Below are 23,334 nucleotides of genomic sequence, written 5' to 3'. Positions count from 1 at the left end.
GAACAACCATGGTAGCTTTCAATGGGAGTAGTCAGCTGGGATTCATTTTGGTTGGCAGGTGAGGTTGAGATTTTGTTATATAGAAAGCACCTGTGGTCACAGGGTATAATTGCTGGTAGCAAGGCAAGGGTGAGAGAGAATCTAGCAATAAAGGCAGGAGGAAGTCATTCTGCCGACGCATTAATTTCATTTGTGTCTCCAAGCAAAACATCGTCTCCTCAAAGGAAAGTTATTGTATTTAAATTTCTTTCTGCCCAGTGCTTACAGGGTTAGAGCCCTGTTGAGTATCAACGTTGGAGTCATACAGATCCTTCGGCCTAATTCGTCGGTTTAGTTTAGTTTAGAGTTACAGCGCTGAAACAGGCCCTTCAGCCCACTGGGTCCACACCGACCAGCGATCCCCGCACATTAACACTATCCTACACACACTCGGGACAATTTACAATTATGCCAAGCCAATTAACCTACAAACCTGTATGTCTTTGGAAACCGGAGATCTTGGAGAAAACTCACGCAGGTCACAGGGAGAACGTACAAACTCCGTAGTCGGGATCAAACCCGTGTCTCTGGCACTGTAAGTGCTGTAAGTCAGCAACTCTACCTGCCTGTGCCATGCTGAGCAATATGCAGCCTGTGCAGCTGAAGCACCAGTGACTGATAATACACCACGCTACATGTACCCACACTAATTTGATCCTCGAGTATGCTCACCATTATTCTACCAAGGTCATTCACGCAGTAAGGAAAACCAGGATGAAGGTAGGGGGAGGGGGACAGGGGAGGGGAGAGGGCGACTACACCTCCCGGCGGTCAGCGCTGCCCGACCTCTGCCCGCCCCCGCCCCAAGCGGGAGAGGCGACGACGACTACACCTCCCGGCGGTCAGCACTGCCCGATCTGTGGATTGTCAGACGCAAGGTCCGGGTGGGGGTGGGGGGGGGGGTTGTGGGGGGGGGGGGGGGGGGGTTGGGGGGGGGGGGGAGCGCATTAGCTAAAGGTACGGGGGGTGGGGGGCATTGGCCCTTGGGTATTTTCACATTATCAAATCTGGCCTTCTTTGAAAAATGTTTGGACACCACTGATGTAGGCAGTAAATGGCTGGATTGTAATCATGGTTTGTCTTTCCGCTGACAGGATAGCACGCAACAAAAGCTTTTCACTGTACCTCGGTACACGTGACATTAAACTGAACTAACTAACTAAACCAATGCTTTATCATTAAGATGAGGGTCTCGGATGGTTTATGTGGCTGAAATCTTTGATAGTGCAGTATAATTGATTGGTACATGTGACAATTAAATTGAATCTTGAATCTTGAATCTTGATTTTTTATTTCCCAAAGTGAAGGTAGTTGGTGCTTGTTGTGAGACTGAGTTATCCCTTGATGGTAGATGGGCACATCACTATGTAGCATATATCTCAATGTGATGGTAAGTGTTTTACAGTCACTAATGGCCCTGTTCTGTGACGGATTACAATCTTGGATTATCACTACCATAACCATTGGAGTTTCACTGCATTTTATTCTGGAATAAAGGATTGTGACTGTGCTCTTATCAGCATGGGAGCTTTCATATTACCATAAACATTATAGAAGACAGTAATGCTCAGGATAGCTATTAGCTGATAAATGCAAACTAAATATAACTAATTCTGCTTGAAACATTATTTTGCTTGGGGAATGAAAGTGATTACCATTTCGGACTGGTGCTCTGAGTGATTGTGTCGTTTCTTTGGGATAGCTAAGTTACTAATCAGAATATATTACCATTCTGATTGTGCTGTATTCCAGTGCAGTGGAATTCCATTTACTCCTAATGCAGCATCGTCAAGAGATTTCTGTCTTCAATGATTCTTCATTTACATAATTTGTACCTGTCTGAAATCTGAAAATAAAAATATCATCATCAACAAAACGTTTGAGTCTAAATTAAATTTCATATTCATGACTTTTGTAACCATAAAGTTTAAACGGATAGCATGAAATCAGTACTTTTGTGGAATTGTAGTATTATTTATACGGCTGAAAATTCCACTCACCAAAAGCAGTGACTTTTAACGGACCTGCTTGAAATCCTCCTGCTCATCTTGCTCATCACATGAAAATGCTGAAGGGTGGCGCAGCGGTAGAGCTACTGCCTTACAGCGCCAGAGACCTGGGTTCGGTCCTGACTATGGGTGCTTGTCTGTATGGAGTTTGTACGTTCTCCCTGTGACCTCTGTGGATCTTGGGTTTCCTCCCACACTCCAAAGACGTTCAGGTCTGTAGGTTAATTGGCTCGGTATAAATGTAAAAATTGTCCCTAGTTTGTGTAGGATAGAGTTAGCGTACGGGGATCGCTGGTCGGTGCGGACTCGGTGGGCCGAAGGGCCTGTTTCCGCGCTGTATCTCTGAACTAAACTAAACTACGCTAATTTTCTGCTGATGTCATGTGGAGTTTTCTTAATGTGTTGTGATAGCATTGGAATAATGTTATTATGATGCATCTCCTAATGTCCTGCATGTCTTGTGTTCTTTAATGTCTACTGCCGGACCCTGACGTGAGAGGACGCTGGCGTTGATTATTCGCCGCTTTTCCGTCAGGATAGTTTGTCTGTTTGTCTGTTTGTTTCTATGTTAATTGTATTTGTAAAGCGCTTTGTGCATGTGTTAAGGCGCTATATAAAATAAATATATTATTATTATTATTATGTCTCCACTGTATCCATGACAAGTTAGTCGACTGCCGTGAGGGGAAAGAACAATGGGGACCCGTTGGACATTGGGGGGATGGCTGGGAGGAGGGGGAGGGGGAAGGGGGGAGAACAAATGTGGACCTGGCGCGGGATACTTTATAACTCTGTCGGCTCCATTTATGGGGCAGCTAGTGCATGCCTTGAGTATGCAAGCAAAGAATTTTACCGTGACTTTTAACTGTGAATATTAACTTTGATGTTGTTGTGTTTCTTGTTGCTTTTTTTTAGTATAGTAATACGAATATCACTGCAGCTTAATTGGTACACGTGACTATAAAAGACCTTTGAAACCTTTGAAACCTTTGACTTGTGACAATAAAGTATTCATTCATTCATCATTCATTAGTCCTGCCACTGTAAGTTGATCCATCTTTACCTGGTCTGGCTTCCTGGCAACTCCAGACTCAGAAATGTAGTTGATTCTTAATTGGCTCCTTGATTCAGCAGTAATTAGGGATGTGTAATAAAAGCTGGGGTTGCCATCAGATGTCCACAACTCATGAATCATTGAAAACAAAACAATCATCAGCAATCCAATCAAATCAGACTGTCAAGTCAAGAGGCAACAGTTGTCAGAAGGAACTGCAGATTCTGGTTTAAACCAAAGGTAGACACATAATGCTGGAGTAACTCAGCAGGGCAGGCAGCATATATGGAGAGAAGGAATGGGTGGCGTTTCGGGTCGAGACCCTTCATCAGGCCTTCTTCAGACTGTGTGCCTAGGATCTGTTTCACTGGGGACAGACTGTGTGCTGAGGATCTGATACAGAGAAAGTAGACTGTATACTGAATACTCAGACTGGTTAACAAACAAAGAAATGCCATTTACTGTATGTTCAATCAATTTTTTGCATCACCCTTAATTACGGAGGAAACTGCAAATATAACAGATAAGCTGATTTCAAATAACATGGGAGGAAAAAATCCAATCACATGGATTAAAAAATTAGGAAAACTCACAGGACTAGAGGCACACGAATCAATGCGATCTGATGACCTGCTCTCAAGGGTTTTACAAGAGGTACCTGCAGAGACGGTGGACATATTTTGTTGAAGTATTTTGTTCTTTCGTTTGTCAACCACAACAATCAAAATTGGCAATAGGTGCTTCAGAGTACCGTAGTTGACACTTTGCTGCAAATCCTGCCGTAGAACTACCCAGGGTGGATGACGAGGACGTAAGGCAGCTCCCACCCCAAGTATTTTGTTGACTTTAAGGTACACTTACATAATTCTCTGCAAGTGGCGAAGATAGACACAAAAAGCTGGAATGGTGGGTCAGGCAGCATCTCTGGAGAAAAGGAATAGGTGGCATTTGGGTCGAGACACTTCTTCATAAGTGGCCACACACATATACAGGATGGTAACGAAGGAATATGGCATATATGCCTCCATCAGCTGAGGCATTGGCCAGGACACTTGGAACGTCATGTTGCAATGATGCAGAACAATGGTTAGGCCGCACAATGGCAGGAAAGATGCCAGAGAGGGTGCAGAAAAGATTCACAATTCCCGTGATAGCAGAATGGGTTTAAGGTGAGATGGACGAGCTTTAAAGGCAATCTGAGGGACGAACTTTTCACAAAAGATATTTGGAAAGATCTGCCAGAGAAGATGGTGGAAAGAGGAACAGTAATGACACTTAGAGGCATCTGGACAAGTACTTAAATGAGCAGGAATGGAAGGATATGAAATTAAACACTGAACAATGAAAGGCATAGATAGAGTGGATGTGGAGAGGATGTTTCCACTGGTGGGAAAATCTAGCACCAGAGGTCACAGCCTCAGAATTAAAGGGCGCTCTTTTAGAAAGGAGGTGAGGAGGAACTTCTTTAGTCAAAGGGTAGTTAATCTGTGGACTCATTTCCTGCAATGCTGTCTGACCCACTGAGTTACGCCAGCATTTTGTGTCTATCTTCGGTGTAAACCAGCATCTGCAGTTCCTTCCTACACAAAATGTCACGTGTACCGAGGTACAGTGAAAAGCTATTGTGTGCCATGCTAACCAGACAGCAGAAAGGCAATACATGATTACTATCGATCCACTATCAATGTACAGAAACTGGTAAAAAGGCAATATCGAGCATCGCATATATCAACCATGATCATATGAAATAGCAGGTCAGGCTTGATAGTCCTGGTTACCTGGGCCTGGTCCTACCATCTTGTGTTCTCACTGAGCACTGTGCCCTGACAATCTGGTCCTCCATGGACAGATTGTGTTCTGAGTTTAACTTCCTCTACGGGCAGTCTTGTGTACTGAGGATAGACACAAATTGCTGGAGTAACTCAGCGAGTCAGGCAGCATCACTGGAGAAAAGGAATAGGTGACATTTCAGGTCGCGACCCGTCTTCAGACTGAGAGTCAGGGGAGAGAGGGAACAAGAGATATAGGTGGTACTTACGGGAAATACATGGAGGTTATGCAAAAACCAACGATAATCAAGGAAATGTGGGCCAAACAATAGGGACAGGTGACAATGAGTAAACAGACAGGAACTCAACAGGACGACTGAGGATGTGGCCCTTTATGGACAGTGTATACTGGGGATATGGTGCTGTATGTACAGACTGTACTGGGGATATGGTGCCGTATGTACAGACTGTGTACTGAGGATATGGTGCTGTATACACAGACTGTACTGGGGATATGGTGCTGTATGTACAGACTGTACTGGGGATATGGTGCCGTATGTACAGACTGTGTACTGAGGATATGGTGCTGTATATACAGACTGTGTACTGAGGATATGGTGCGTTATGTACAGACTGTATACTGGGGATATGGTGCTGTATACACAGACTGTGTACTGAGGATATGGTGCTGTATACACAGACTGTGTACTGAGGATATGGTGCTGTATACACAGACTGTGTACTGAGGATATGGTGCTGTATGTACAGACTGTATACTGGGGATATGGTGCTGTATACACAGACTGTGTACTGGGGATATGGTGCGTTATGTACAGACTGTGTACTGGGGATATGGTGCGTTATGTACAGACTCTACTGTGGATATGGTGCTGTATCCACAGATTGTGTACATGGGCAGACTGTACTGAGGATATGGTGCGTTATGTACAGACTACTGGGGATATGGTACGTTATGTACAGACTGTGCTGGGGATATGGTGCATTATACACACTGTGCTGACTGTACTGGGGATATGGTGCGTTATGTACAGACTACTGGGGATATGGTACGTTATGTACAGACTGTGCTGGGGATATGGTGCTGTATACACAGACTGTACTGGGGATATGGTGCTGTATGTACAGACTGTATACTGGGGATATGGTGCTGTATACACAGACTGTACTGGGGATATGGTGCTGTATGTACAGACTGTATACTGGGGATATGGTGCTGTATACACAGACTGTACTGGGGATATGGTACGTTATGTACAGACTGTACTGGGGATATGGTGCATTATACACACTGTGCTGAGGAACCCTTCCAGCAGCGGCAGCATGCAGTGACAGGTATCTATCTATCTGTTGGCTCACAGTGCTGGGCGCTGGGGGAGCGGGGCTGAGCGCACAGTTGACCTGTGTAACGCGGGTGGATGTGCACCGCCGGCTGCAAGGCAGGGAGGGCACTGACCCACGGATCCGCTCACCTCACCTTCCCACATGGGCACTCCCTGGGGCGGGGCGTGGAGCGGCCACACTGTGTGTGATCACAGCCTGAGTCACAGCACAGCGAGCGCCAGGTCACACACTCACCCACACACACTCACCCACACACACTCACCCACACACACTCCCTGCTACTGGCCGCTCCGGACATCTGCTGTGTGTGTGAGCTGACACTGGGCTGGTGTGGGCCGCCGAGTGTGTGTGTGAGAGTGAGTGTGAGAGTGACTGTGTGAGAGTGACTGTGAGAGTGACTGTGTGAGTGTGTGTGTGAGTCTCTGTGTGTGAGTCTGTGTGTGAGTCTGTGTGAGTGTGAGTCTGTGTGTGTGTGTGTGAGTCTGTGTGAGTCTGTGTGTGTGTGTGTGTGTGTGTGAGTGTGTGTGTGTGTGAGTCTGTGTGTGTGTGTGTGTGTGTGTGTGTGTGTGTGTGTGTGTGTGTGTGAGTCTGTGTGTGAGTGTGTGTGAGTCTGTGTGAGTGTGTAGATCACCTGTGGCGCTCACACACCCTCCGCTGTCGGGCTGGGACGCTGTGGACTGACATTCAACAAAGTGAGCAGTGGATTGGAGCCGGCAAGACCACAGCATCGGAGAGGGAGAGAGGGAGGGAGGGAGGGAGGGAGGGGGAGAGGGAGAGGGAGGGAGAGAGGGAGGGAGAGAGGGAGAGGGAGAGGGAGAGGGAGAGGGAGAGGGAGAGGGAGAGGGAGAGGGAGAGGGAGAGGGAGAGGGAGAGGGAGGACAGTCAGTCAGTCAGTCAGTCAGTCAGACAGTCAGTCAGTCAGTCACAGAGTGATTGTCCGGACACACTTATTGATTGCAGCGGGCGGGCGTCGTGGACGCGATGCGTTGGGAGTGTGCGTTGTGAAGGGGGTACATGAAGCTTTGTAACCCGTGCCGACTCCAACTACAAGAGCCGCCCAGGTACGCACCTTCTCTGCCTCTTGGGCAGCCGCTCTGTTAACTTCAGCCTTGTTTTAAAAACGAAAATGGAAATCCCCCTTTGCCTTTCTTTGTGTTTTGCGCGGATTGCAGTCGCGACAACTTTACTGCACGTCTGATCTGTTGGCATTTCTTCGGCACGTTGCGAATTGTCTTGTTTGACACCAGCTGTTCCCAGTGAGGAGTCGGGCAGTTGTGGTGGGGATTGGGTCATGCGGTCAGTGTGATCCACAATGATTCATCTCTCTGCAAACATGAAGCGGGCAAGGGAGAAAGTGTGAACGATGTCTGAGGTTTAGTTGGAGGTCGGTGTTGGACACCGAGACTCATCAACGTTAGAAATAGCGTCTATCCGCAAAGCTGGCACACCTTGTCGCAGCTTACCTGCCTGGGGTTAATGGTGTTAACTAACCCTTCAAAGGTGAAGTAGATGTTTCGGAAGGAACTTCAGATGTTGGTTTATACCTAAGATGGACCCAAAACGCTGGAGTAACTCAACGGGTCAGGCAGCATCTCTGGAGAGAAGGAATGGGTGACGTTTGGGGTCGAGACCCTTCTTCAGACTGACCCATTCCTTCTCTCCAGAGATGCTGCCTGACCCGCTGAGTTACTCCAGCATTTTGTGTCCATCTTTAAAGAAGAGCTGGGTTGTATAATTGACTTTGTGTGAGCAGACCTGGCAACCATAATACATAGATAGACGCTGGAATTTAGAAGGATGAGAGGGGATCTTATAGAAACATATAAAATTATTAAGGGATTGGACACGCTAGATGCAGGAAACATGTTACTGATGTTGGGGGAGTCCAGAACCAGGGGCCACAGTTTAAGAATAAGGGGTAGACCATTTAGAACTGAGATGAGGAAAAACTTTTTCACCCAGAGAGTTGTGAATCTGTGGAATTCTCTGCCTCAGAAGGCAGTGGAGGCCAATTCACTGGATGCATTCAAGAGAGAGCTAGATAGAGCTCTTAGCGGAATCAAGGGATATGGGGAGAAGGCAGGATTGTGGGTGGTCAGCCATGATCACATTGAATGGCGGTGCTAGCTCGAAAGGCCGAATGGCCTACTCCTATTGTCTATGTTTCTATGTATCTATAAAAAGCTGGTGTAACTCAGCGGGGCAGGCAGCATCTCTGGAGAGAAGGAATGGGTGACGTTTTGGGTCGAGACCCCTCTTCAGATGTACATAGTACTCGACCTTATCTCAGGGAACAACATTGGTCAACCTGTGGAAATGTCAGTGAAGAAAGCTTTATGGGAACGAGTGACCAAGGTACTGTAACTTTACCAAAATGCTGTAAGTTTCAAGGTAGTTATGGAAAACGACAAGGTTGCCCTTCAAGTTAAGGTCTTGAATTCAGCGAATGCCAATTTTAACCATGTAAGACAGGAGCCAACAGTGTGAGAGAGGAGCCAACCGTGTAAGAGAGGAGCCAACAGTGTAAGACAGGAGCCAACCGTGTAAGAGAGGAGCCAACAGTGTAAGAGAGGAGCCAACAGTGTAAGAGAGGAGCCAACCGTGTAAGAGAGGAGCCAGCAAAAGCATCGATGGAAATCAACGGTGCTTTTTTGTCACTTGTGTGAAGTGCAAAGCCACAGTGAAATTCTTTTCTGCAAACCGTCCTGTAGAGTATTACCATACCACCCCCCGATTAGCAATTGTACAGAAATAGTCTATTGAGCCAGGATGCAAAAGCCGCCATGTTTTGGCGCCATTTTCCAAGTCCAGTCCACGCTCCAGTTGTCATGAGCGGGGCCCGATCCAGGCGAGCCCCAGGCTGCCTCCAGCAATCGCCTTCCTTGGTCGGGCAGCAACCCACGCCCTGTCCTCGCCCACCCACCCCTGTTCCCCGGGACCCCTCCCACAGCCGTCCATGAGGGGCATGGTACGCCTGACCCCAGTTCCCTCTGCTCTTCTACCGGCCCCTGTCCTCTCCCGTCATGTCCCTCATTGCCGGCTCCATTCTCTCGCTCTCGGGTCTTTGGGGGCCGTTCAGGGGACACCCCACTTCCAGGCCGTGGTCCGCCCGCTCCTTGGAGCATGGGCCGACTTGGGCACTACCCCCTGCAGGCCACGAACCACCGCATCAGATAGTAGTGGACAAAACAACATGACAAGGTGAGGGGGAGGGGGCTTTTAAATAGAGTTAATAAGATGCGGGGAGATCTTATAGAGGTGTATATAATCATGAGTGGAGTAGATCGGGTAGATGCACACAGTCTCTTGCCCAGAGTAGGTGAATCAAGGACCAGAGGAGATAGGTTTAAGGTGAAAGGGAAAAGATTTAATAAGAATCTGAGGGGTACCTTTTTCACACAAAGGGTGGTGGGTGTACTGAACAAGCTGCCAGAGGAGGTCGTTGAGGCTGGGACTGTCGCAATGTTTAAGAAACATTTAGACAGGTACATGGATAGGACATGTTTGTTGGGATATGGACCAAACACAGGAAAGTGGGACCAATGTAGTTGGGGCATTCTTGACCAGTGTGGGCAGGTTGGGCCAAAGGGCCTGTTTCCACACTGTATCACCCTGTGACTCTAAGTGTTCGGGGCCTGACCATGTTCCTGAGAGGGTGAACAGTAAAGATGACAAGGTTAGAGAAGCGTAGATGACAAAGCATATTTAATGAAGAAGCAGGAAGCGTATGACAGGTTGTGGCACAGGAATTAGGGGAGTCTCTGGGGTAAAGGGTTGGGTGAGATCTATCCCAGGGTGCTAACAGACACAAAGGAGGAGATAGCTGGGGCCCTGCCTGTGATTTCTGCATCTTCCTTCGGCACAGGTAAGGTACCAGAAGATGAAAGGATAATTAATTGTGTTCCTTTATTTAAGAAGGGTAGCAGAATAAGCCAAGTATGTCTTATATCCCTGCTAAGAAAATAATTGGAGGAAATACTGATGGATTAGATTCATGTACATTTGGAAAGGCCAGCACTGCTCAGGGATAATCAGCATGGCTTTCATGTTCATGTGATAGGAGCAGAATTAGGCTGTTTGGCCCATCAAGTCTGCTCCGTTATGCAATTGTGGCTGATCTATCTTTCCCTCGTAATTGGGGTCAGGAGGGAGAGATAGATCAGCCATCATTGAATGGCAGAGTAGACTTGATGGGCCAAATGGCCTAATTCTCCTCCTATCACTTATATCCTTATGTCTTATGAAACCCACTTTCCTGCCTTCTCCCCATAATCCCTGACACCCGTACTAGTCAAGAATCCATCTATCTCTGCCTTAAAAATATCCATTGACTTGGCCTCCACAGCCTTCTGTAGCAAAGAATTCCACAGATTCACCACCCTCTGACTAAAGGCTTTGTATGGGACAAATCCTGTCCCACTAATTGGATTGAGTTTATTGAGGAGGTAACTAAGGAGATTGGTGAAGGCAGGGTAGGGAAGTCCATGTGGACTTCAGCAAAGCATTTGACAAGGTCCTGCATGAGGCATGTGAGATCCAAGGGAGATCTTGGATACTCCTGGCTCTTGGCTACTCTGATCCAAAATTGGCTTGTTGAGAGTAGGAAGAGGGGAGTGGTGGAAGGATGCTTTTCTGATGCAGTCTATGAGGAAAGGCGTACTGTGGATTTTGCTGCTGGGAGCATTGTTGCTTGTGATAATATATTAACAGCCAGAAGGCACGATTAATAAATTTGCAGATGACACGAAGGATAATGGTTTGTGAATAGCAAGGAAGGTTGCCTTAGGCCACAGAAGGATATAAGCCAGTGGGATATTAGGTTGAGTACTGGCAGACAGAAAGTAATTGTAACAGGTCCTGTAAATCCCTTCGATGATGGGGAGGTCAGAACCCCTGATGGACTGGGCAGTGTTCACAACTTTTTGCAGTCTTCCTCACTCCTGGGCATTCAAGTTGCCGAACCAGGCCGTGATGCAACCAGTCAATACTGTACACCTGTGGACGTTCAAGTCTATTATTTTTATATTTTACCAACATTTTTAACGTTGATTTAATCAATTTTAATTCTTATTGGAAGTTGATTGGTCACAAAATCAAAACAAAATAAGGGGTATATTCATGGAAAAAAATTATTGATAAATATAGTTTACTTTTTAACTATACGCATACTGGCACATTTCTGTCCACAAAAATAGCTCTAGATTGGGTACAGAAACAAGGCACAGGATTTAAAGTGAAATGCTGGAGTTTCACGTGCTGGAGTTAGGAAGGCACGGTGGCGCAGCGGTAGAGTTGCCGCCTTACAGCGAATGCAGCGCCGGAGACCCGGGTTTGATCCTGACTACGGGTGCTGTCTGTACGGAGTTTGTACGTTCTCCCCGTGACCTGCGTGGGTTTTCTCCGAGATCTTCGGTTTCCTCCCACACTCCAAAGACGTACAGGTTTGTAGGTTAATTGGCTTGGTAAATGTAAAAATTGTCCCTAGTGGGTGTAGGATGGTGTTAATGTGCGGGGATCGCTGGGCGGCGCGGACCCAGTGGGCCGAAGGGCCTGTTTCCGTGCTGTATCACTAAAATAAATAGTATTTTAGGAGAACGTTTTTAACACAGACAGTGGCTGATACACGGAACTCAATAGCAGAGGAGGTGGGAAGTCAGAGACAGTCATTACGGTTCCACAGGCATTTAAATAGAGGGTACACAAAAAGAGGTGGAAACTCAAGACTGTAGGTGCTGGAATCAGGAGTACAATGAACAGACTACCGGAGGAACTCAGCGGCTCAGACAGCATCTGTGGAGGGAAATGACTAATCAATATTTTGGGTTAAGACCCTTCCTGTGGACTGAAGAATTCCTAATGCAGCCAAATAGGAATGATCTATAAAATCATGTGTAAATTGTGTATAAAATCATGAGAGGAATAGATCGGGTAGATGCACAGAGTCTTTTGCCCAGAGTAGGTGAATCGAGGACCAGAGGACATAGGTTTAAAGTGAAGGGGGATAGATTTAATAGGAATCTAAGGGGTAACTTTTTCCATACAAAGGGTAGTGGGTGTATGGTACGAGCTGCCAGAGGAGGCAGTTGAGGTAGCTACAATCCCAACATTTAAGAAACAGTTAGACAGGTACATGGATAGGACAGGTTTGGAGGGATATGGACCAAACGCAGGTAGGTGGGACTAGGGTAGCTGGGACATGTTGGCCGGTGTGGGCAAGTTGGGCCGAAGGGCCTGTTTCCACACTGTATCACTATGACTCTATGACTCTCTCTCTCGAGAAGACCATAAATCTTGCCATGGACATAGTTGGCTGAAGGGCCTGTTTCTGTACTGTCTGACTCCATGGCATCTTACACGCTAACTGATAAAGGAAACAATTATCATTACCACAGTTATGCACAATGTTGAGGGTTTAAATCTCAATCCCTTGCATTCGGATGATAAATGGCTACCTCCGCTGATCGTCAGATCATATTCCAGCAACCTTGGCTCTTGCCAATGCGCGCTTGCTTTGCATTTCAATCTTGGAGTAAGTGAAATCTTTCACAACAGGAGGGAAATGTCAACACTGTACAAGCAAAGGAAACAACTACTTAAAGAGATTTGATATGGGTACTTGTAAGCACACTAATGGATTTCTGTATATCAGACTGAGTGAGAACAAGAGATGAATTAATTTACTCGGCAGACAGCACAAGGGATTGAATGGCCATCAGCACAGAATCTGCACCAAATCAGTGGTTTGGGTCTCAGCCATTGGTCTACCAACCAGACACATTGGTAATGATAGCCTCACCCACCATTGCTCCTTGCATGGCATGCTTTAAAAGTGTAACCAGTCCAGAACCAACAAGAGATGTTAGGCTTGTAGTTCTGATGAAATGCTGTTAACTTAAGGTCTCTTTCCCTCTCTCCTCCCACCCTCTCTCTCTACTCTCCCTACTTCTCTCTCCAGACCATACCACCTCACCAGAAGTCACTCTGCTTTTATTTCATTTTCAGACGAGGAAGGGGTTTAACGTGTAGGATAAAAACTTCAGATAGTCCCTGCTTTCCCTCTTTATCCCCTCCCCCTTCCCAGTTCTCCCACTAGTCTTCCTGTCTCTGACTACATCCTATCTTTGTCCCCGCCCCCTCCCCTGACATCAGAGTGAACAAGGGTCGCGACCCGAAACGTCACCCATTCCTTCTCTCCAGAGATGCTGCCTGACCTGCTGAGTTACTCCAGGATGTTGTGTCTACCTAGGAAGGGGTCTATTTGATTCTTGGTTATGGGAAGGGAACTGCAACTGGCAATCCACTTAAATTGTTAGCTGAGGTAAGACATGGCTGCCTAGGTTAGATGTTGGAGGGCTTATTCTGTGCTCCAGACTGTTCCGGTGCATGGAACACACAGCTCTGGCAGTTCAAACTCTGATGGCATCCGATGGGATATTTGTGTCTGGCAGATGCAGGGTGCATCTCCATCATTTAGGTTGTGCGAGTCCCGAACTACCCCTTACTTTCCAGCTCCCATTTTGCTGAATAAATCATGTTATCAGCTTGTTTAAAATATGTATATCTTCTTGAAAGAAAGTTTGCATTGTGGGCCCTCAGTCCAATAATCAGTCTGCACACCTTAGAGGCACTCCCACAGTGTTCCCCTCTCCCCCCCCCCCCCTCCCCACCTCCACCTCCTCTCCCCCCTGACCACTTCAACCTATATCCCTCCCTCAGGTTTTATTCCCCATTTGTCACCCTTTTCTATCCTTTTCATCTCCAGTCTTTTATACCCATCTGCTAATCAATAAACTGCTGTATCCACCTATCACTCGCCAGACTTTGTCCAAACCCCCAACTCTTTTCCGTTTTTTCTCCACCACTACAATCGATCTGAGGAAGGATTCTGACGCGAAACATCATCCATCCATGTCCTGCAGTGATAATCTTAGTTTAGTTTAGAGATACCGTGCGGAAACAGGCCCTTTCGGCCCACCGGGTCCTCGCCGACCAGCGATCCCCGCACATTAACACTATGCTATACCCACTAGGGACAATTTTTACATTTACCCAGCCAATTAACCTACAAACCTGCACGTCTTTAGAGTGTGGGAGGAAACCGAAGATCTCGGAGAAAACTCCGTACAGACAGCACCCGTAGTCAGGATGGAACCCGGGTCTCTGGTGCTGCATTCGCTGTAAGGTAGCAACTCTACCGCTGCACCACCGTGACTGCCCAGATAATGCCTGACCCGTTGAGTTATTCCAGCAACTTTTACTCTTTGCAAGATTGTGGCATCTGCAGTTCATGCGTTTACCTTTTTGCCAAGTCCAGTTGTCGAGTCAGTTGTGTTTATTGTCATATCCACATACTGTGAGGTACAGGTACAATGAAAAGCTGGCTTGTTTCATCATTATGTGCACATAGACTCAGTCAAAACACACAAAAACGTAAATTAAACATAAAAGAGAGAAGTCGGTGCAAAAGACAATGAGATAGTCCATGGTAATGGAAGAAGTGGTGCCTTGTGTTCCATTGTTGAGGTTGGATTAGGGTTGGTTCGAGAGCCTGATCACTGCCATGGTTTTCTAACTGTAAATGGAATTATCAAACAATAAATTGGCCTCTATTATCCTAACTTGTTTGAGATGGATGTTTCCTTTTTTTTTTTTTGGGTGGGGTTGTGTAATTTGCTTATTTTATTGCTTTTATTGTTGGACTGTGGGTGACTAAATTTCGTCCAAAAACTTGTTTTTTTGGATGACAAATAAAGATATCTTGAATCTTGAATCTTGAACCACAGAGCAAACAAAACCTATAGAGGAACAACTCCTCATGTCCTGCCAGTGTGGATAGCGTCATACAGCACAAACGCTGGGCCTTTGGCTCAACTCATCCATGCCAACCAAGATACTCCATGTAAGCTGATCCCATGTGCCTGCATTTGGCCTTTACTCCTCTCAAACTTTCCTATCCATGTGTGGCCTACAACCCAGTGGGAGCAACATTGAATTTTCCAATTACAGATAGCTCTTAGCTCCATCCCTCCTTCCCGTAGACTTCTGGTCCTCTCCTTTATGATTCTCTTCCATTGCCCACAGACCTGCATTCTCCATTCCCCTTCCCACTTCCCCATCCCTCCACCTATTACCCAGACATTTTACCCACCTACTCCCCCCTCCCTCGCTCATGTGGCTCTGCTTCCATTTGCTGTTCCCCAGATCTCCAGATGGTTCCCAGTATCACCTTCCCCATTATAAAGATTCCAGCATGGTTAGCCTTTATGTTCCAGCTCATCACATTCCCAGCTACCTCCACCTTCACCTTTTCCTCCCACACCTGGCTCCATCTGTCCTTTTGCGTCTACTTCCCTCTGCCATCTACCTGCCTCCCAACTTCATCCCTCCCCTTCCTCTACCTGCTTTCATTTGCCCACCATCCCCTCTCATCCACCACTCACCTGTGCCTTCTGTCTCACCACTCACATGTCTCCTCTTTCCACCAGCTGTCTTCAACCTCCACTCTGTTCTGACGCAGTGTTTCAACCCAAGACGTTAACAATTCTTCCCCCCCCCCCCCCCCTTTTCTTCATAGCATTTATACTCAGCAAATTGTGGTCTGCATATCTCAGGATTGCATAACATGCATCCTGGAGGGTTACACTTGCCGGCTACATGTTTATTTCTGAAAACTAGTATTGATCTACTACTTATCGAGTCGACATCTGCATACAATGGCGTCTTGTACAACTTGTGTGTGGTGGTGGAAAGATTGTTGGAAACAGGGCCACGATGTGAACCCTCTTTCCTTGACCCCATGGAAATCCTAACAAGACAGCAAGGGTGGGTGGAAATTCTTCATCTAGTCACAGCAGGGGGTTTACAGTACACCTGTTTTACTCTAGTTTACTGCTTAGTAGTTAACAAAATTGCAGAAGCAGACTTGCATATATTCAGTGACGTCAATTCCTTTCTCAATCTATGTAAACTGACTCGACTACATTAGGAAGATTATCTTCCTTGAAAAGCAAAACACAGTGATAAATTCAACCGGTCAGACAGCATCTGTGGAGAAGGGAATGGAGTTAGCATTTCACTTCTATCATCTTCTAGGTGTGCTTTTTTATTTATCCATCTTTTCAGGGTCTGGGCAACATTGGGAAGGCTAAATCTTTACTCTTACCAACCTCAGACCATGATCCTGGCGATGGAGGGACTGTCTTGTGTGAAAACCTTGAATATGTTGCGTAGGTACTGGAGTTCATAAGATTGATCTTGTTGTAATACATTATATTGTTTGGGTAATGTACAGGCATCTGCTCTGGGGGAATCTGCAAGGACCTTGTGGGGAACCTAGGATTAGAGTCTCAGGATTGGTGGGTTCCATTTAAAACTGAGAAGAGGAAGGATTTTGCCTTCAAAAGGATTGTGAGCTTTTGATATTCCTTGTGCCAGAAAACCGAACTAGCAGGATTCTTGATCCATTCAAAGCTGAAATAGATTTTTAATTAATAAGGGAACCAATAGTTACAGTGATATGATGGGAAATTAAAAAGATTGGATCAGCCATGTTCTCATTGAATGATAGAGCAAGCTGAATGGGCTGAATGGCCTGTTCCTATTTCTCTTTCTTATGGTTTTATGGTTAGTTCTGTTTCTCTCGTCACAGATGCTGTGAGTATTTTCAATGTATTCCATTTTATTTCAGGTTTCGAGCACTCGTGATCTTTTGCTTTTGTAAGCGTGACTGTGGATTGAGAATACCTTGCTATTGTGGATTGTGCACAGTTCTAACAAAAACTGTGCAAGCTCAGACAGATTCTGCAGCTTGGTTTGGATGTTCTGGAGGTGAATGTACTTCTTTGTGGCCAAAACGATTGTTTGGTCAAAAAGCCAAACAAAACAAACTAACTTTTAGTTTCGCTGATGGAGGAGGTTGGGAGTTAAAGTATTCGTCCCTACCCGACACAGTCAATGCATGGACAATTTCAACAATACCACTGAAAATTCTGAGATATATTTCATATTAATTACAAACATGTTTCTGTTCCAAGACTGGTGATAAGAAGTTTTCAACCTGTTAACCATCTTTTCATTTCACAGATGTTGCCTACTCTTATTTCAGATTTATGGCATATGTAGCTTTTTTAAAGTTTTTTTCTGATTTTCAATAGAATTACTTTCCAATAAAAGTCCATTTTTTTTTCTCTGTGTGCTCTAAAATACAACATTTCTTCAACTTCCATTTTATCTGTTTTGTGGCCTATTCCTTCAACTAGCACAACTGGCTACATACATTTATAAAAATAGAAAGTGTTCAATATACTCAATAGGACGGGCAGCATCTGTGGAAAATGAAACAGAACCACTATTTTCTGTTGAAAGACTCAAGATCTGTAGATCTTCTGGAGAACTCTAGATATATGCTATTTTAGACTACAAACATTGTTGTTACAAATAAAAGCCACCTATATTCATCTATTATAATATAGTTATATACTTGCATTTGTAACCTGAAATAAACCTTCATTGCTTTATGTGTAGGAAGGAACTGCAGATGCCTGTTTACACCGAAAATAGACACTGAATGCTGGAGTAACCCAGCGGGCCAGGCAACATCTTCTGAAGGAGGGTCTCGACCCAAAACGTCGCCCATTCCTTCTCTCCAAAGTTGCTGCCTGTCCTGCTGAGTTACTACAGCATTTTGTGTCTTTACTACTTTATGCTCTATCAACAGAAAACTCAAAACCTTCTAGTTCAACAGATTACCCACCTTGAAAAGATTTATTGTGACTAGTTCACAATAAGCCAACATATATTGCAGTAGCCTTTGTATAATGAGTAAATGCTGACTTGGTTGTATTGAAAAATACGTTATGTGCTCTCAAACATTTTATTCTTGTCCCTATTTTAATCTTACTTTTAGAACAATATTTGTAGTCGGATTTATTGATAATCACCTTCGTAAAGTCATACTTTCACCTTGTATCTGCATTTAATTTTTTAGACTGCACTCCCAAAAAATCCCTGGTTATACATACCTTCTATTTTACTTTCTTTTTAATTCAATCATTGACATGTCGACCCTCGGTTTGATGCTTCAATATATACATCATAGAGAACGGGGCAAAGAAAACCACAAAGTCCTGTATCATTCATAGACAATAATTTTTTTTTTACGTGTTGCTTTTTAAACCTGTATTCATCCTCTAGGTAATTATTGCAAAGCATTACATTTCCTGTATCTTCAACTCTCAATGCAAACTCCTCTCCCTCTCTCTCTCACCCCCCTCTCTCTCTCCCCCTCCCTCTCTCTCCCCCTCCCTCTCTCTCCCCCTCCCTCTCTCTCCCCCTCCCTCTCTCTCTCCCTCTCTCTCTCCCCCTCCCTCTCTCTCCCCCTCCCTCTCTCTCTCCCCCTCCCTCTCTCTCTCCCCCTCCCTCTCTCTCTCCCCCTCCCTCTCTCTCTCCCCCTCCCTCTCTCCCCCTCCCTCTCTCTCTCCCCCTCCCTCTCTCTCTCCCCTCCCTCTCTCTCTCCCCCTCCCTCTCTCTCTCCCCTCTCTTTCTCCCCCTCCCTCTCTTTCTCCCCCTCCCTCTCTTTCTCCCCCTCCCTCTCTTTCTCCCCCTCCCTCTCTTTCTCCCCCTCCCTCTCTCTCTCTCCCCCTCCCTCTCTCTCTCCCCCTCCCTCTCTCTCTCCCCCTCCCTCTCTCTCTCCCCCTCCCTCTCTTTCTCCCCCTCCCTCTCTTTCTCCCCCTCCCTCTCTTTCTCCCCCTCCCTCTCTTTCTCCCCCTCCCTCTCTTTCTCCCCCTCCCTCTCTTTCTCCCCCTCCCTCTCTTTCTCCCCCTCCCTCTCTTTCTCCCCCTCCCTCTCTCTCCCCCTCCCTCTCTCTCTCTCCCTCTCTCTTCCCCCCCTCTCTCTCACTCTCCCTCTCTCTCTCACTCTCCCTCCCTCTCTCCCTCCGAAGAACATTAAGGACATAGACCATAACTCAGATGGAACTTTAAGCAGAACGGTGGCAGATGGAACTTCATAAGTGATAGGAGCAAAAATAGACCGTTCGGCCCATCAAGTGTACTTCGCCATTCAATCATGGCTGATCTATCTTTTCCTCTCAACCCCATTCTCCTGCCTTTTCCCCATAACCCCTGACATCTGTACATATCTGCATTAAGTTAAGGCTTGGATAGAGTGGATGAGGAGAGAATGGTTCCACGAGTGGGAGAATCTAGGGCCAGAGGTCATAGCCTCAGAATTAAAGGATGTTCATTTAGGAAGGAGATGAGGTGTCATGTCTTTAGTCAGAGGGTGGTGAATCTGTGGAATTCTTTGCCACAGAAGGCTGTGGAGGCCAAGTCAATGGATATTTTTAAGGCAGAGATAGATAGATTCTTGGTCCTTACTACCATCCAGAATCATTTCCAGTGATGGGCAGGTTAACGGCCAGACTTACTAATGGACATTGACAAGGATCAACAGACAGGATCACTTTTCCACTCTTTAGTCTTTTGTTTTTGAGATACAGCAGGCCCACTTTGGTGCACTGAGTCCGTGCCGGCCAGCAATCGGCCATACACGAGCTCTATCCTACACACTAGGGACAATCTTTACAGGATTGCCAATTAACATACAAACCTTCGTGTGTTTGGAGTGTGGGAGGAAGCCGGAGCACCTGCAGGAAACCGTGAGGTCATATGGAGAACGTACATGCAGCATGTAATCAGGATTGAACCCGGGTCCCTGGCGCTGTAAGGCAGCAATTCCACTGCTGCGCCACCGTGCCCCTTATTAAACCTGAATTTCCTGCAGGAGGCCAGAACCAGTTTCTAGACATCGGAAATCTGGAGCCGATAGTGGTAATGGTGAGGGGATAAACGGTGGCGGCACGGTGGCGCAGCGGTAGAGTTGCTGCCTTACAGCGAATGCAGCGCCGGAGACTCAGGTTCGACCCTGACTACTGGCGCCGTCTGTACGGAGTTTGTACGTTCTCCCCATGACCTGCGTGGGTTTTCTCCGGGATCTTCGGTTTCCTCCCACACTCCAAAGACGTACAGGTATTTAGGTTAATTGACTGGGTGAATGTAAAAATTGTCCCTAGTGTGTGTAGGATAGTGTTAATGTGCGGGGATCGCTGGGCGGCGCGGACTCGGTGGGCTGAAGGGCCTGTTTCCGCGCTGTATCTCTAAATCTAAATCTAAATCTAAACTCTTCCCATCCTGGTTATTCAGATTTATTTTGATTCATTTTGAGAATGTAGAAGTGACAGCTAAGATTTACTCGATCAACACCCCTAAAACAGAGATTTATATATAAATATATATAATGTCCCTGGGGCAGCTTACAACCCAGTGGTATGAATATTGATTTCTCTAACTTCAAGTAACCCCGGCATTCCTTCTCTCTCCATCCCTCCCCCACTCAAGTGCTCCAGCTTCTCGTTCTCACCGAGCAAACAACTAACAATGGCCAGTTTTTTTTATCCGTTACATTTTTGCATACCTTTCATTCATTTGTTCTATATCTCTCCACTTCACTGCCTATATCTCTCGTTTCCCTCTCCTCTGACTCTGTCTGAAGAAGGGTCTCGACCCCGAAACGTCACCCATTCCTCCTCTGCAGAGATGCTGCCTGTCCCGTTGAGTTACTCCAGCATTTTGTGCCGATCTTACTGTATATTCCTTTATAAGTGTCCAGGTCTTTCAGAAGCATGAGTCAAACTTATAACCTTTTTCTAAGGACAGGAACGTTAACATTGAACCTCGTTTCTTTCTGCTATGTGGTCACACTGTTCTATTCCACAGCAGAGATTCGATGTATGTATGTGTGAGAGGGATTTGACTTCTGTATAATTCACAATGCTCTTACAGTGACTCACTCTGCGGGTTCACACCTAAAAACACACTCTCAGCTTTTTATCTAACAATGACCATTTCACTGCTGGCTTTAGTTACTAGACTAATGGCAGCTGAGCATTTTACCGAGCTCTTTGTTTCAACTTAAGGTAATTCATTAGGAAAGTACAATTACAAATGTCCATCTCTCACTCCCATCCTTAAATACTGTGCAGTTTAATGCATTGAAATGAGGGCATCAATCATATTTGACTGCCTGGTTTAATTAGCCTTTATTTAGTGCCAACCATTTTCTTAAAGGATTTATTAAGTTTCCATTTAAATTGACAATTAACCTTTTTAGCAGAATGAAAAAATAGAAATGAATAGGACCAATCCTTATATAAATGTGTGCTGAGCTCGTATTTAGAATACAGAGTTTTACAAAGAGTTTAGTAATTGATATACACCAAATGAAGAAGTTACAATGCTTTTGTTGAAATAAATGATGGATCGACACAAAAGGGCTTACTTAGAGAAAAAGCATTACAACGTATGACTTTAACACCATGTTGTTGCACGATTAAATGAGGCTTTTGGAAAATTATAAATCACTGTGCCACAGAAAGTTTAATTAAATACCAGACAATTTTTGACAGCCCTGGGTGGGAGTGATGGTAATTGATTTTCTTATTTTGTCATCACAGCTTTTAATTGCAAGGAAAGTCTAATTTCACTACAGAGCAGTAACTAGAATTATTCATTGGTTCTCTCACACCCAGCAGTGAACATTAAAGAGAATACGTCAATGAAGATGTGAGAACTGCGAAGTCTGAAACAAGAGCAGAAAATGGTGGAAATAATTCCTGCATCCGAGGGAAGAGAAACACAGTCGATGTTTAAGGTTGGAACTGAAAAGTAGACTCTGTTACCCTTCCCACAGAAGCTGCCTTATCCTAAATCTGAATTGTTGTTACATACAAAAGAACAAACACTTTCAAACTCAGATAGGGAATAGGAAGATTTAGTCAGAGGGTGGTTAGTCTGTGGAACTCATTGCCACAGAGGGCTGTGGAGGCCAAGTCAGTGGATATTTTTAAGGCAGAGATAGACAAATTCTAGATTAGAATGGGTGCCAAGGGTTATGGGGAGAAGGCAGGAAAATGGGAGGCAGAGATCAGCCATGATAGAATGGCGGAGTAGAAAATTTAATGAGCAGCTGAAAATACGATTTACATCATGACAGTGCCATCAACAAATTTGCTGCAAATAAATAGAATTCAAGTTTCTGCACGGAAATCTCCTCAGGCAATCACTGAAATATGAAAAATCGACATACCACCTTCTGGCACCTTCTACCACCTTTTAACCACAGTTCCATGTAACAGGGAGGTATTTGTACCACCCCCTGGCAGTAGTTTGTTTTATTATCACAGCTTGAGTGCTGCATCTTGTTGTGTTCACCACTTTGCAGGATAAATGTACTCACACTGGAGCGGGTACACGAGTTAAAAGAAAGAAAAGTTAAAACCATGAACCAGGAATAGCTAAGATTGTTTCCTTTGGAACAGAGGAGGCTGAGGGGAGACTTAATAGAAATATATAAAATTATGAGCAATTGGCTAGAGAACAGGTGCTTGTCTGTAGGGAGTTTGTACGTTCTCCCCGTGACCCAACCGAGATCTTCGGTTCCCCCCCCCCCCCACACTCCAAAGACGTACAGGTTTGCAGGTTAATTAGCTTGGTATAAATGTTTTTAAAATGTGTCCCTAAAGTGTGAAGGGTGGTGTTAATGTGCGGGGATCGCTGGTCGGCGCGGACCCGGTGGACAGAAAGGGCCTGTTTCCACACTGTATCTGTAAACTAAATTAAACTAAATAGGAAAGGGCTAGTTTTCTTAGCAGGGTTCAAAAACCAGACGCTGGAGGTTTAAACTAATTAGTCGAAGGACTAGAAGGGGAGATGAGGAAAATGTTTTCATCAAGATAGTCGCAGGATCTGTAACTCACTGGATGTAAGGATGATGGAGGAAGAAACCCTCATCTCATATAAAAACATTTGGATTTGTATACAAAAACGTAAAAACCCACAGGGCAATGGAGCTGGCACTGTATAATTAGCCGTAGCAAGGTAGGGTAGGTAGGTCATTACTGGCACAGGTGTTAAGGGCCAAATGGCCTCCTGTGTCATTAATTTTCCATAATTTAGTCATTGTGCTCTGTTCTTTGCGAAGCATTTCAAAGTATTATTGTACTAAGTATTGGCTGCAGATCAGGATGTATCATCAATCATTGTTA

The 23,334-nt window shown here is 45.4% G+C and overlaps 1 protein-coding gene and 1 long non-coding RNA gene across 4 annotated transcripts in view; one reads left to right on the top strand and one right to left on the bottom strand.

Annotated features, from left to right (window-relative positions):
* Window positions 1–997: 997 nt before the first annotated feature.
* Window positions 998–7,491, bottom strand: LOC144603741 (uncharacterized). The gene is made up of 3 exons (XR_013548655.1): window positions 7,303–7,491; window positions 3,696–3,760; window positions 998–1,885 (listed from the first exon to the last, which is right to left on the bottom strand). It is a non-coding gene; the product is annotated as an uncharacterized LOC144603741 (long non-coding RNA).
* met (MET proto-oncogene, receptor tyrosine kinase) overlaps window positions 6,479–23,334 on the top strand; it is a 172,494-nt gene continuing 155,638 nt past the window's right edge. Inside the window, exons 1-3 of one of the 3 annotated variants that reach the window (XM_078417439.1) lie at window positions 6,479–6,925; window positions 7,194–7,294; window positions 21,820–21,941. In XM_078417439.1, the coding sequence (XP_078273565.1) occupies window positions 21,888–21,941 (54 nt within the window). In that variant the 5' untranslated portion in view covers window positions 6,479–6,925; window positions 7,194–7,294; window positions 21,820–21,887. Of the gene's footprint in view, window positions 6,926–7,124; window positions 7,295–21,819; window positions 21,942–23,334 lie in introns of those variants that run through there. The other 2 variants (XM_078417440.1, XM_078417441.1) reach the window with 2 other exon arrangements.

The sequence above is a fragment of the Rhinoraja longicauda genome, chromosome 20, assembly GCF_053455715.1.
Source record: "Rhinoraja longicauda isolate Sanriku21f chromosome 20, sRhiLon1.1, whole genome shotgun sequence".
NCBI classification, from domain to species: Eukaryota; Metazoa; Chordata; class Chondrichthyes; order Rajiformes; family Arhynchobatidae; genus Rhinoraja; species Rhinoraja longicauda.
This window is presented reverse-complemented; position numbering and strand designations above follow the sequence as displayed.